Source organism: Nycticebus coucang, chromosome 18 (genome assembly GCF_027406575.1).
Source record: "Nycticebus coucang isolate mNycCou1 chromosome 18, mNycCou1.pri, whole genome shotgun sequence".
Lineage (NCBI taxonomy): Eukaryota > Metazoa > Chordata > Mammalia > Primates > Lorisidae > Nycticebus > Nycticebus coucang.
In genome coordinates, this window is record NC_069797.1 from 39360423 (window position 1) to 39375619 (window position 15197).

The following is a 15197-nucleotide window of genomic DNA, read 5'->3' on the forward strand; positions in this document are numbered from 1 at the left end:
AAGCCTGGCTATTTTTGTTGCAGTTGTTGTTGTTTAGCTGGCCCTGGCTGGGTTTGAACCCGCCTGCCTGGGTGCACGTGGCCGGTGCTGTAACCACTGTGCTAGGGGCGCCAAAATACGTTGCATCTTATAAGTGACATTGTAAGATGTTATTTATCTTTTCTTTCCTGCCGTTCATTTCTTTGATTTTTTTATTCTGATTTATTAAAGCTTTTCTTCAAATTTATCTTTGAACTGAGTTTTTTCATTGCTGTGATATTTTTAACATTTAATAATTCTTTCTTGTTTTTTTCTTTTCTTTTCTGATTTTTTTATTTCACTTTTTTCCATTTCTTTATAAAACAATTCTTTCTTATTTAAAAAAAATTTTTTTTTTTTTGGCCGGGGCTGGGTTTGAACCCGCCACCTCTGGCATATGGGACCGGCGCCCTACTCCTTGAGCCACAGGCGCCGCCCAAAAAAAATTTTTTTTTTAATTCCATTTTTTTCCTTTCTACATAAAAAAAAAAAAAAAGAAAAAAGAAAGATCGTATATTCCATTTGTTTTTTGCTTTTTATTTATTTATTTATTTATTGCAATTTTTTGGCCAGGGCTGGGCTTGAATCCACCACCCCTGGTATATGGGGCCGGCTTCCTACTCCTTTAGCCACAGGCGCTGCCCATTATCTCCCATTTGTATTTCATGTGTAGTATCTTTTCTTAGATTTCAGGGTAATAATGTTAGTCCAACCTTTTGGCTCCTCTATACCACATAGGAAGAAGAAGCGTTGTCTTGGTCCACACTTTAAATATACAAACACTACCAAAAGCTGATGAGCACAAAAAAAGGAAGGTTCATGCATAATTTTTGTGATATCCGCCACCACAGATAAGCAAAAAAGTCATCACATATGGCTACCCAGATAGATTTTAGACTTTTTTGGGTGGTTATTTTAGACTTACAGAAAAATAATATATAAAGTTCCCACATATCCTTATGGCATACTAAATATTATCATCTTATATAGCCATAGTACCTTTGTCAAAACTAAGAACTTAATATTGGTATGGTCATATTAGCTAAACTGTGGATTTTATTCAGATTTCCCCAGTATTTTTACTCGTGTGTTTTTTCTATTACAGCTAATCCAGGATTTCACATTACATTTAATAGTCCTATCTCCTTAATCTCCCCTGATTCATGATAGTTTCTTGGTTTTTCCTTTTTTCTAATGACCTTGACAGTTTTGAATAGTTTATTTTTTTCATTAATAAACTTTTTCTTGCTAAAACTTTACACTTTTGGGCTGGGGCCAGGTTTGAACCCACCACCTCCAGCATATGGGGCACGCGGCCTACTCCGCTGAGCCATAGGCACTGCCCCTCTTGCTAAAACTTTAAAACATGCACTCACATATGGTACTAGAAAGTAACTCCCCTTTTTTTTGGGACAGAGTCTGTTGCTCTGGGTTGAGTCCCATGGCTTCATAGCTCATAGCAATCTCAAACTCCTGAGCTCAAGCAGTCCTCCTGCCTCAGCCTCCCAAGTTGCTGGGACTATAGGCACCTGCCATGACACCTAGCTAGTTTTTCTTTTTTTGAGACTGAGTCTCAGTTTGTTCCTCTTGGTAGAGTGCCGTGGCTTACAGCTCACAGCAACCTCAAACTTGTGGGCTTAAGCGATTCTCTTGCCTCAGCCTCCCAAGTAGCTGGGACTATAGGTGCCTGCCGCAACACCCAACTATTTTTTTTTTTGTAGAGACAGAGTCTCACTGTACCGCCCTCGGGTAGAGTGCCGTGGCGTCACACAGCTCACAGCAACCTCTAACTCTTGGGCTTATGCGATTCTCTTGCCTCAGCCTCCCGAGCAGCTGGGACTACAGGCGCCCGCCACAACGCCCAGCTATTTTTTTGTTGCAGTTTGGCCGGGGCTAGGTTTGAACCCGCCACCCTCGGCATATGGGGCCGGCGCCCTACTCACTGAGCCACAGTCGGGGCCAGGTTCAAACCCACCAGTCCTGGTATATGTGGCTGGCGCCCTAGCTGCTGAGCTATAGGAGCCGAGCCTCTATCTTTTTCTTTTTTTGCCCTCGGTAGAGTGCTGTAAGCGTCATAGCTCACAGCAACCTCAAACTTGTGGGCTTAAGCAATTCTTTTGCCACAGCCTCCAAGTAGCTGGAACTACAGGCACCTGCCACAATGCCCAGCTATTTTTTGTTGCAGTTGTCATTGTTGTTTAGCAGGCCTGGGCTGGGCTCGAACCTGACAGCCTCAGTATATATGGCTGGTGCCCTACTTACTGAGCTATGGGCGCTAAACATACTTTTTCTATTTTTACTAGAGATGGGATCTTTCTGTTGCTCAGGCTGAGCTTGAACTCTTGAGTCAGGCCATCCGCCCATGATGGCCTCTCAGAGTGCTAGGATTATAGGTGTGAGCCACTACACCCCACCCTGGTCAAGTGTTTTTTTTTTTTTGAAACAGAGTGTCACTATGTTGCCCTTGATACAGTGCTGTGGCATCACAGCTCACAGCAACCTCAAACTCTTGGGCTTAGGTGATTGTCTTGCCTCAACTTCCCAAGTAGCTGGGATTACACACACCTACCACTGGCTATTTTTTTGTTGTTGTTGTAGTTGTCATTGTTGTTTAGCAGGCCTGGGCTGGATTCAAACCCACCTGCCTTGTTGCATGTGGCTGGCTCCCTAACCACTGAGCTATGGGCGCTGAGCCCGGTCAAGTGTTTTATTGAATGTCCTTTAATTCAAACTTGTGCAGTATTTTCTCATGATTAGACTAGAGTCATTGGATTTGGGGGAAAATACAATAGAAGTGAAGTTGCTCCCTCTGCCACTTCTCTTCCCCCCTTTAGTTTTTAATAATTGCTTGTTCTGTATAACCCGTTTCTTCAAGTTGCATTTTTTTTTTCTCCAGGCAGTTAATTTGTTTTTAATTCTTTCATGTTGGAGATTTTTTTCAGACATCGATAATCCTTAATTGTCTGCTTAGATTTAAGAGAGGGGATTGAGAAACTGATTATGAAATGTGAGTGGGGCTTGTTGATTGTTAAATTCACTTTGGGGTGATCTGGGTGGGCAACTTAATTAGGGAATGTTAATATTACTAATTTTAAGTTTTTTCTTCTTAGGCTAATCAGATTTATGTATTTATTTATTTTTTTGAGACAGTGTCACTATGTCACCCGGGGTAGAGTGCTGTGGTGTCATAGCTCACAGCAACCTCACACTCTTGGGCTTAAGAGATTCTCTTGTCCAGCCCCCCAAGTAGCTGGGACTACAGGTGCCTGCCACAACACCCAGCTGTTGTTTGGTTGTATTTGTCGTTGTTTGGCAGGCCCTGGCTGGGTTCGAACCCACCAGCTCCCGTGTATGTGGCTGGCGCCAAAGACACTGAGCTACAGGCGCCGAGCCAGCCTAGTCAGATATGATACTCTACTTTACTACTCTATTCCAGTCTCCCTCCTGGAAGGTGAAGATCTGGGAAAGAACCACTGGTATATGTTTACTTAACTGATTCATTTTCAATTTAGTACCCTTCCCTTTACTGTTGCTGGTATCCCCCAGTCTAGAAACCCTTTCTTTTTTATTTTATTTATTTTTTATTTTTAATTTCAACTTTCTTGTTCATTCTTCTTCGTTTGAAGTACTCTTTTTTGTTGTTCATTTCCTTCTTCCTCTGGCGATGTTCTTGATGTTAGTAGAGACGGGGTCTTACTCTGGCTTACTGCTGTTCATACTGGTCTCTGAACCTCTGAGCTCAGGCAATCCATCCGCCTCCGCCTCCAACAGCGCTGGGACTATAGGCGTGAGTCGCCATGCCCGGCCTAGAAACCCTTTCTTTACACCAGTGGTTCTCAACCTTCCTAATGCCGTAATGTATTTTCATTGTTAAAAAAGGGTCACGACCCACAGGTTGAGAACCAACCGCTGCTCTACAGTAAGAAACCTTTAGTCTTACATCTGGATAGCAGAGTAGCAGTCACCAGGCTTGACTAGTTGGAAAGAAAATCTAATGATCTGAAGCTTCTGACAGAATTTCAACCAGTCCTCATTTTATTGAGCTATCTCTTCCTCTTCTACTTCCTGAGCATTTAGAGATTCTGTGATATAAATTGTAGTAATGTATGTTTATTGCAGATAGGTTATAATTCAGTGTTTTTTTTGTATTTATCTAGTCATTTGTCACTTTTCTGTCTGCTTTCCAAGAAAATTTTATGGCTGTATTCTCCCCTGATTTCTTTCTTTTCTTTTCTTTTCTCTCCTTTTCCTTCCTTTTGGTGTTTTTTGTGGAGTGTGTTTTTTTTTTTTTTTTTTTTTGTAGAGACAGAGTCTCACTTTATGGCCCTCGGTAGAGTGCCGTGGCCTCACACAGCTCACAGCAACCTCCAATTGCTGGGCTTAAGCGATTCTCTTGCCTCAGCCTCCCGAGCAGCTGGGATTACAGGCGCCCGCCACAACGCTGTTTTTTTTTTTTTTTTGTAGAGACAGAGTCTCACTGTACCGCCCTCGGGTAGAGTGCCTGGTGTCACACGGCTCACAGCAAACTCTAACTCTTGGGCTTACGTGATTCTCTTGCCTCAGCCTCCCGAGCAGCTGGGAGTGGAGTGTGTATTTTAAAAAAAATCTCTTTACTTTTGTTTGAGGTTTAGGCAGGAGTGAAAGTAGATATGTGTGTTTAGCCTACCATGTTCATCCAAAAGTTAGGCACAACTTATTTTTTCTTAAATCATTATGAAAAATGTTTAAAACTTAAAGATTTCTTGAAAGATGCAGAGCTTGTACCAGCTTCATCCTTGAAAAATATTTTGTATTCCTGGACTAAGAAATGGGGACTAGGATAGACAATTACACATTATATTATTTTTTCTGACTATCCTGCCCTGGTAGTATATCTATACTGGTTTATAAAAAACAAAAAGTATCCAGCTTTGGCTCAGCACCCGTAGCTCAGTGAGTAGGGCACTGGCCATATACACTGAGATTGGTGGTTTCGAGCCCGGCTGGGGCCTGCTAAACAATAATGACAACTGCAACTAAAAAGTAGCTGGGCGTGTGGCAGGCACCTGTAGTCCTAGTTACTTGGGAGGCTGAGGTAGGAGAATTGCTTAAGCCCAAGAGTTTGCGATTGCTGTGAGCTGTGATGCCGTGGCACCCTCTACTGAGGGTGGCCTAATGAGACTCTCAAAAAAAAAAAATATTAAAAAAATAATAAAGTAAAAAGTATCTAGCTTTCTCTTGAGCTCTTTTTCAACCATTCAGATTTAGTATTTCTTCTAAATCATCATATTCTACAGTCTGGGTCTTTATTCAGATGTTCCTTCTACATGGAATACTCCTTTTCCCTGCTTGCTTCCCTCCCTAATTCTTCATCTGTAATGTCTTCCCACTCCAGGAAATCTTCCTTGATCCCTTTCCTTACCATCACCACCTCCAAGTTTGGATAAAGTACTCTTTTGGTGTATATTTTCTTTTCTTTTTTTTTTCTTTTTTTTTTTTTTTTTTTTTGAGACAGAGTCTCACTATGTTGCCCTCAGTAGAGTGCTGCAGTGTCACAGCTCATAGCAACCTCAAACTCTTGGGCTTTAGCAATTCTCTTACTTCAGCTTCCCAAGTAGCTGGGACGATAGGCACCTGCCACAACGCCCAGCTATGTTTTGGCTGCAGTTTGTCATTTTTGTGTAGCTGCCCCAGGGCCGGGTTCAAACCTGCCAGCCTGGGAATATGTGGCTTGCACCCTGCCCACTGAGCTACGGGCGCTGCCCTTTTTGTGTGTATTTTCATACCTAGTAATTTTTATACTACTGTTAATTGTGTATTTAGATGTCTGTAGCCACTTAGCCAGGAACCAAATCTTATCTTACCTTTGAATACAGTATCTATTTCACTGTTAGGAAAGCAAGTGCTTGTTATTTTAAAATTTAAAACTTGTAGAAAAATAAAATATGATTAAAAAATTTTCTATAACTCTCTAATGGGTCAATGAGTTAATACCAAAATCCATTAAAAATGTATCAGTAAGGCCAGGCACAGTGGCTCATACTGTAATCTTAGCACTCTGGGAGGCCAAGGCAGGTGGATTGCTTGAGCTCATGAGTTTGAGACAAGCCTGAGCAAGAGTTATACCCCGTCTCTACTAAACGTGAAAAACTGAGGTAAGAGGATTTTTTGAGGCTGCTGTGAGCTATGGCGCCATGGCACTCTACCAAGAGGGACAAAGTGAGACTCTGTCTCAGAAAAATAAGAAATAATAAAAACACAACACCAAAACAAAAATAAGTATCAATAAGGTAACAAAAACAAAAAAGGAAAATTCAGTTACTCTTTTTGAAAATAACTCAGTAAACTTACTATGACCTGAAAGGCAAGGACATGTAGAGTAAGTTTGGATACTTTTATCAGTGGCTGTGAAAACTAACTGCTACTTCTTTATTATAATTACTTGGAAATTACAGTGTTATTTGAGTTCAAGGAGAAGTTTGGTAATATCTGTTATATTTAGAGAATATCTCTGAATGAAATGTACACTGAGTTTTACCCCATTTTCAGAACATAAGGTACAGTTTGGGAGCCTACTCTGAATATTTTCAAGAGTTTCCAATAAAAGTTCAAGAATATATTATGACAGGCTCGACACCCGTAGCACAGTGGTTACAGCACCGGCCACATACACCAAGGTTGGTGGGTTCAAACCCAGCCCAGCTAAACAATAATGACAACTGCAACAAAAAAATAGCTGTGGCAGGCACCTCTAGTTCCAGCTATTTGGGAAGCTGAGGCAAGAGAATCGCTTGAGCCCAAGAGTTTGAGTTTGCTATGAGCTATGATACTACGGCACTCTACTGAGGGCAGCATAGTGAGACTCTGTTTCAAAAAAAAAAAAGAGAATATATTATAACATAATATATACATATGTATATACACACTCCTCCCAGCCCCCCGTTTTGTTTTTTGTTTGTTTTTATTTTTTACAGGGTCTTACTCTGTCACCCAGGCTGGAGTACAGTCATAGAGTGATAGATCACTGTAGCCTTGAACTCCTGTGTTTCAAGTGATCCTCTTGCCTCAGCCTCATGAGTACCTGGGACTACAGGTGCATGCCACTATACCCAGATAATTTTTATATTTTTGTAGATATAGGGGTCTCACTGTGTTGCCCAGCCTGGTCTTGAACTCCTGGTTTCAAGAGATCCTCCTGCCTCAGCCTCTCAAAGTGCTGGGATTGCAGGTGTGAGCTACCATGCATGGCCTACACTACATTATGTATATTTTTTAAATAACAGAGAACTTGACACTGTCAACAATTTTACATAATAAAGAAAAACAATTTTTATTTGGATAGGCAGTCTGTTCTACAACCAGATCTGAACAAAGCCTTGTTTTGAAAGGGATAAGACACCAATTATATGAGCCTTCCTAAAAGGTCAACATCATTGTTCCTTTTCTTTTTTTTTTTTAACAATTTAATTTTAATTTTTATTTATTTTTATGTATTTATTTTATTGAGACAGAGTCTCACTTTGTTGCCCTCTGTAGAGTGCTGTGGTGTCACAGCTCACAACCTTAAACTCTTGGGCTTAAGCAATTCTCTTGCCTCAGCCTCCCAAGCAGCTGAGACTACAGGCGCCCGCCACAATGCCTGGCTATTTTTTTTTTTTTTTTTTTAATTTTAAATTGGCTATTTTTTTTTTTTTTTTAGCAGGCCAGAGCTGGGTTCGAGCCCACCAGCCCTGGTGCATGTGGCCTGCACCCTACCCACTGAGTACAGGCACTACCCATCGTTCCCTTTCTTGAAGAAAGAACTTAACCAAATTCATGGCAAGGCTTTAAGAATCCCAAATTTGAATGCAAGGAAAATTTTTTGTGAAGGGTACAGTTTTTTTCAGGGAAGAGTCTGGAGTTTTTATCAGATTTCTAGTAATTGAGAAAGTTTTAAGAGTCATTGGTTTTAGGTACTTAATTCCGTGTGTTTGCTATCAAGGGAGGGCATAAAGTAGAGGCCGTGGGTGAATAAAGATTTGTTGTGGCCTTAGCCTTTTTTGACACAACTCACAATAAAAAGTGAGTCATACATTAATACAACAAAAATTTATAAAACTGTGAATATCCTTATGAAGTATGGGGCATTCTTAACATTTTCTATCCTATTTCATTTAAAAAATGTTGGCTGTAACTCGGTAAATTGATTTCTTTTTTTTTTTTTTTTTGTAGAGACAGAGTCTCACTGTACCGCCCTCGGGTAGAGTGCCGTGGCGTCACACGGCTCACAGCAACCTCTTAACTCTTGGGCTTACGCTATTCTCTTGCCTCAGCCTCCCCAGCAGCTGGGACTACAGGCGCCCGCCACAACGCCCGGCTGTTTTTTTGTTGCAGTTTGGCCGGGGCTGGGTTTGAACCCGCCACCCTCGGCATATGGGGCTGGCGCCCTACTCACTGAGCCACAGGCGCCGCCCAGGTAAATTGATTTCTTAACATTCTGGTAATTCATGGTTTAAAAAACACTGGTCCTAGTATTTTACAAAACCCTTTTTATTTTTACAGGCTCAGAGACATTAAGTGACTTAAGTTTGTACTGCCAGTAATTGGCAGAGTCAGAATTTGAACCTGAGTCCTAGATCAAAACCTAGGACAAACGCCAGGTCCACTGCACCTTTGGTTATATGATCCAAACTACTTCCTTTTTCTTTCCTCTTTTCACCCCCTTGCCTACTGTATTGTAGGGACTAATACTAGCTCACACTCTATAATTGGGTAAATGCTAATACTTCACTTAGCATATCTATACAGTCTCCAATCTTGTCCCTAGCCAATTGGGGGTCCACTCTTGTAAGTTCTAGATTTCTCTATTATTGTAATAGGTTTTTTTATTTTCTTCTGTGCCTTAGACCAGTGGTTCTCAATCCTGGATTTGCATTAGCGGCAATTAACTATAGAACTTAAAATTCAGTTCCCTAGGCCTCTAGCTGCAATTCTGATTCAGTAGCTCTGGGGTAGAGTTTAGATATGTATATTTTGGGGTGGCGCCTGTGGCTCAAGGAGTAGGGCACCAGTCCCATATGCTGGAGGTGGTGGGTTCAAACCTAGCCCCGGCCAAAAACCACAAAAAAAAAAAAAAAAAAAAAAAAAAACAACTTTAAAAAGTATCATGAAAAGGGAATAAATATACAAGAACAGATAAAAAAAAAAAAGATATGTATATTTTGAAAATGTTCCACAGATGATTCTTTTTTTTTTTTCTTTTGCAGTTTTTGGCCGGGGCTGGTTTGAACCCGCCACCTCTGGTATATGGGGCTGGCGTCCTATTCCTTTTGAGCTACAGGCGCCGCCCCATAGATGATTCTTTAACATAGTTAAAGCTAGGAGTTTCTACCCTAGATACATTTAAATTGTTAGAGACTTAAAAAAGAAACTCAGGATTTACAGAGTAGTTAGAGACACTTTGATCCTTTTAGAGTTTAGAGATTTAATATAATGGAAGTTCTGTTCTCTCCCTGGCTCCCAACCTTTGTGGGTAGGTATAACCACTTGGAAACATAATCAGAGCTTTACTGAGCTGTAGAGAATCTAGTGGTTCTCTTCTCACTGCTTTCTTTTTGATGAAATACTGGAAATGAAAGAGTTGTAATGTATTCATCAACTATACAATTGGAAAAGCTACCTTGTGAAATGGTAAGCCTGGACTGTTGTTAAATACTTTCATGAATAATGAATACTTTGAACATGTAATTGCTTTTGATTTACAGAATTGAACAAATAGTTAAACTTCTGGACTTTGCGCTTTAAGTTAAACAATAGATTTGACTGGAAAAAGGGATAGTTTGAATATTAATTGTGAATATTATTAATGTGGAGCAAAAGAGGAATTGACAAGCATTTGAGTGTTTTGGTTTTTTTTTTAAACCTTCAAATTTTTCTCTTTCTCTCTTTAGTTCTTTTTGGAGGCGGATATCTGCTCAGACAGTAAGAATTATAAGAGGTCAGTTCAAATAATGCTTCTTGTTTACAATGTGGTAAAATTTTTGTTCATGTTGTAAAATGTGATACTGTAGACTCTTGTGTTAAAAGTTGCCTTCACAGAAGAATATAGGCGCATTTAGGGGTGGATAACATGAAATGAACAAGGAGTCTGACAATGGTTGTCTTCCACTACTTTCTCTCTTTAATTCAGGACTAGAATCAGTGGAAATGGGACAGACTGTGGAGTAGATTCTAGAGTGTCTGGACAGCTACTCAGTGATTTTCCATATATGACCTGTCTTTTCTGGTGGTTTGTAGGCTCGTGCCTGGGAATACTATTCAGTACAGTTGCTGGTTGCTGGACAGACTCTAGCTGTTAACACTGAACTGCCTCCAGTCTATGCAACCCTTTAGAGAATGTTGCCTCCATGTTCTTCTTCACTGAAAAGAAAAATTTGAATTTGGGCTTATGGAGACTTTCATTATTAGTCTGGGGCTCATGTTTTGATAACACTTTTCTTTCCTGTTGGAATCAAAGAATTGTTGCCTTTCTCATGTATTTTGTTTTTTTGTGTAGTCATCTAACTTCAGTCAGTCTGTAAGCTGGAATCTGCCCAAGTGCCTTATTTATTTCTCTTGTGAAGAAGGCAGCCTTTATTTTCTGTGTCGGTTGAGATGGAATTTTATTTTTTTTCAAACTTGACTATTTACTGCTTTAAAATGTGAAGGAAATAGACTTTTGCTACTGTACCTTCAGCCTCCCAAGTTAGCTAGGACCACAGGTGCACACCACCAGCCTAGCTAATTTTTCAATTTTTTGTAGTGATGAGGCCTTGCTGTGTTACCCAGGCTGATCTTGAGCTCCTTGGCTTCCCAAAGTGGTGGGATTACACACATGAGCCACCTGGGCTAGTTTTCACTTGGGCTTCTAGAATGAACCTCTTTATAAAGTTCAGAGACGATTTTTTAAAGAAACCCATATTACAAGAGCGTCATGTCAAGTAAATTTAGTCATAAAAATTTTCCTGTTGCGTGGTGCCTGTGGCTCAAGAGTAGGGCACCGGGCCCATATGCCAGAGGTGGTGGGTTCAAACCCAACCCCCGGCCAAAAACTGCAAAAAAAAAAAAAATTTCCTATTGTGTGAAACTTTTGTATTTGATTATAATTTTAAAATTAAAAGTTAGAAGGGCATAGTGGCACTGTGAGGCTACTAGCTATTCAAGAGCCTAAGGCAGGAGGATCACGTGTGCCTTGGAGTTCAAGACCAGCCTGGGCAATATAGCAAGACTCCATCTCAAATTAAAAGAGAAAAAATTAGCTAAATTAATCTCCAACTCACTTTCAGGAAATACCTATAAGATTTGTTATTTTGTTTCAGCGTTCCTGGCAATTTGTTATTATTACTGTTTTTTTCTTATAATATAGTGGTTTTCAAACTTCAGGGCTTATTTAAAATTAAATTAATGGACCCCACACTTTAGATTCTGGTAATAGCTAGTTGGTCTGGCTTAGGGCCTAAGAATTTGCACTTACAACAAGTTACCAGGTGATGCCAATGCTGCTGATGCTGGTGGTCCAGGAACCACACTACTCTGGCATTTATGAGTACTGTTTTGGCTCTGTAAATAAGTAAGCTCTAAATCACAAATGACACCAAAAAAATGGTGCATGTATGATTTTAACATGTTCAATGGTGATTTCCAAATATTTTAAAGTATTGATGTTTTCTTGTCTGATGTCAAGAAAGCACTGCTATTCATACTTCAGAGTGGTTGATAGCATATAAAATTTATTTGAAGGTGGTGCCTGTACTCAGTGGGTAGGGCGCTGGCCACGTACACCCGGGCTGGTGGGTTCAAACTCAGCCTGGGTCAGCTAAAACAACAATTGACAACTGCAACCAAAAAATAGCCAGAGTTGTGGCGGGCACCTGTTGTCCTAGCTACTTAGGAGGCTGAGGGAAGAGAATTGCTTAAGCCCAAGAGGTTGAGTTACTGTGAGCTGTGACGCCATGGCACTCTATCCAGGCTGATAGCTTGAGACTCTGTCTCAAAAAAAAAAAAAAAATTATTAAAAAAAAATTAAAATTATTTTAATAGTTTTTTTTTTTTTTTTTTTTTGCAGTTTTTGGCGGGGGCCGGGTTTGAACCTGCCACCTCTGGTATATGGGGCCGGCACCCTACTCCTTTGAGCCACAGGTGCTGCCCAAAATTTTAAAATTATTTTATTTTTTTAAGACAAGAGTCTTGGTTCGGTGCCCATAGCTCAGTGAGGAGGGTGCCAGCCACATACACCAAAGCTGGTGGGTTCCAGCTCCACCCGGGCCTGCTAAACAGCAGTGACAACTGCAACCAAAATATAGCTGGGCATTGTGGTGGTTGCCTGTAGTCCCAGCTACTTGGGAGGCTGAGGCCAGAGAATTGCTTAAGCTGAAGAGTTTGAGGTTGCTGTGAGCTGTGACTCCAGCTCACTCTACCGAGGGCAACAGAGTAAGACCTCTGTCTCAAAAGAAAAAAAAAAAAGACAGAGTCTTGGCTGGGCACAGTGGCTCAAGCTTGTAATCCTAGCACTCTGTGAGGGCAAGGTGATTGGATTGTCCAAAAAGGTAGCCAGGCATTGTGGCAGGCACCTATAGTCCCAGCTACTTGGGAGGCTGAGGCAAGAGAGTTGCTTGAGCCCAAGAGTGTGAGGTTGCTGTGAGCTATGATGCTACAGCACTCTACCAATGGCTACAAAGTGAGACTCTTATCTTAGATACATACATGCATACATACATACAGTCTTACTGTGTTGTTCAGGCTAGAGTGCAGTGGTGCCATCATAGTTCATTGTTGCCTGGAACTCTTGAACTCCTGATCCTCCCTCTCCAGCTTCCTTAGTAGCTGGAACTACAGGTGTGCACTCCATCATGCCCAACTTATATAAAATTTATTAATAGTAAATTTAGTATCTACTAATATACTATATCTTAGAGCACCTTTACATCAGGATTGGGAATTGTTATTTTCTAAATTAAAATTATTGGTGAGGCTATAAGCTATTTAGACAGAGTCTCACTATGTCACCCTTGGTAGAGTGCCGTGGCATCACAGCTCACAACAATCTCAACTCTTGGGCTTAAGGTGATTCTCTTGCCTCAGCCTCCCAAGTAGCTGGGACTACAGGTGCCTGCCACAATGCCCAGCTATTTTCTTGTAGTTGTCATTGTTGTTTAGCTGGCCTGGCCGGTTTTGAACCCACCAGCCTCGATGTATGTGGCTGGCACTATAACCACTATGCTAAGGGCGCCAAGCCAGCTACAAGCTATTTAATACTGAGTTCATGTGGTTTTTTTTTTCCCTAATCTTTAGAACCTATGTAAATTTTGACACTTTTTAACAGGATTTTTGAGGTGACAGAATAAATATTGTTTCATTTAGTTTGAGTTTTTATTATTAATATAGGCTTTGAACTATGTTTTGGTCTTTAATAATTTGTTTGTTAGTTAGCAATTGGCAATGTCCAATTCTGACTAGTTAAGGCCCTACTTGAGATGACACCTCCGTTATTTTGATTATAGATTTTAAATTTAGTGGTAGATTCACTTTCTCTCTCCACCAATGTTAACATATTGGAGCCAAAAGTAGACATCTTGGGGTACATTTTGAAAGGTATGATTTAAGAAAAAACTCATGAGGATAAGTAAAGATTTTTTAAAATTAAAAACTCACTTGGAGTTTGTTTTGAAAATGTGCACATATGTGTAAAATTCATAGCTTCTTTATCTAGTGTTTGAAAACAGCTGATCATGTAGTTTACTCTAAACACCTAGTTTCAAATGACCACCACCTTCCCCATCCCCTTACCATTAATTCCTTCCAGGACTAAAGTATTGATGTTTTCTTGTCTGATGTCAAGAAAGCACTGCTATTCATACTTCAGAGTGGTTGATAGCATATAAAATTTATTTGAAGGTGGCGCCTGTAGCTCAGTGGGTAAGGCGCCGGCCACATACACCCAGGTTGGTGATTTCAAACTCAGCCTGAGTCAGCTAAAACAACCAAAATTGCAATATGACAACAAGCAGTGTTTACTTTACCTACCATAAAGGTTTCTCCAGTAATCATAGTTATCTCTTGGACATTAACAGATTGATAAAGGGTTGGGGAATGATGTACAGTTTTTTGAGAAAGATTTCTTTCTTTGTTTCTTTTCTTTTTTTTTTTTTAAGAGACAGAGTTTAACTTTATCACCCTCAGTAGAGTGCTGTACTGTCACAGCTCACAGCAACCTCCAACTCCTGGGCTTAGGTGATTCTTTTACCCTAGCCTCCTGAGTAGCTGGGAATACAGGTGCCTGCCAGAACACCCAGCTATTTTTTGTTGTTGCAGTTTGGCCGGGGCTAGGTTCGAACCCACCACCCTTGGCAGTATATGAGGCCGCCGCCCTACCCACTAAGCCACAGGCACTGCCCTTGAGAAAGATTTCCTGGGGAAAAGGGAACTGATTTTAATTTTTTTTTTTTTTTAAGAGACAGAGTTTCACTTTGTCACCCTCAGTAGAGTGCTGTGGCATCACACAGCTCACAGCAACCTCCAGCTCTTGGGCTTAGGCGATTCTCTTGTCTCAACCTCCTGAGTAGCTGGGACTACAGGTGCCCGTCACAACGCCTGGCTATTTTTTTGTTGTTGTTGTTGCAGTTTGGCTGGGCCTGGGTTTGAACCCGCCACTCTTGGTATACAGGGGCCGGCGCCCTACCCACTGAGTCACAGGCGCCACCCTTATTTTAGTTTTTAGATTAAGTTATCATGATCTCAATTTTTCTCCCTTGATTTCAGAAAACAAAGGGCCTGATATAGAATAGCCGAGGAAGCAAGTTATCAAACTCTGCCTTAATTCCAAGTCCCATCTGTGGCTCATTAGGTATATGACCTCTGGCTGTCCTCAGATGTAGGTTATTTTCCAGAACTTGCTTTTCTCACTTTTATTTTCCTCCATAGCTCTGAGAGCTCATTTCAAAGGAATAATGGATGAACCATCTCCCTTGGCCAAAACTCTGGAGTTGAACCAGCACTCCCGATTCATAATTGGTTCCGTGTCTGAAGATAACTCAGAGGATGAGATTAGCAACCTAGTGAAGCTGGACCTACTGGAGGAGAAAGAAGGTTCTCTGTCCCCGACTTCCGTTGGCTCAGATACACTCTCTGATTTGGGAATCTCTAGCCTACAGGATGGATTGGCCTTACACATAAGGTAAGAGAAT

General features: G+C 40.8%; 1 protein-coding gene across 8 annotated transcripts in view; it reads left to right on the top strand.

Moving 5' to 3' along the window:
• The window catches only part of ACACA (acetyl-CoA carboxylase alpha), a 338844-nt gene that overhangs the window by 70807 nt on the left and 252840 nt on the right, over positions 1-15197 (top strand). For 7 of the 8 annotated variants that reach the window (XM_053570250.1, XM_053570252.1, XM_053570251.1 and 4 more), the window contains exons 2-3: positions 9927-9973; positions 14935-15187. In XM_053570250.1, coding sequence (XP_053426225.1) covers positions 9927-9973; positions 14935-15187 — 300 coding nt within the window. The remainder of the gene's footprint in view (positions 1-9926; positions 9974-14934; positions 15188-15197) is intronic. The other variant, XM_053570255.1, reaches the window with a different exon arrangement.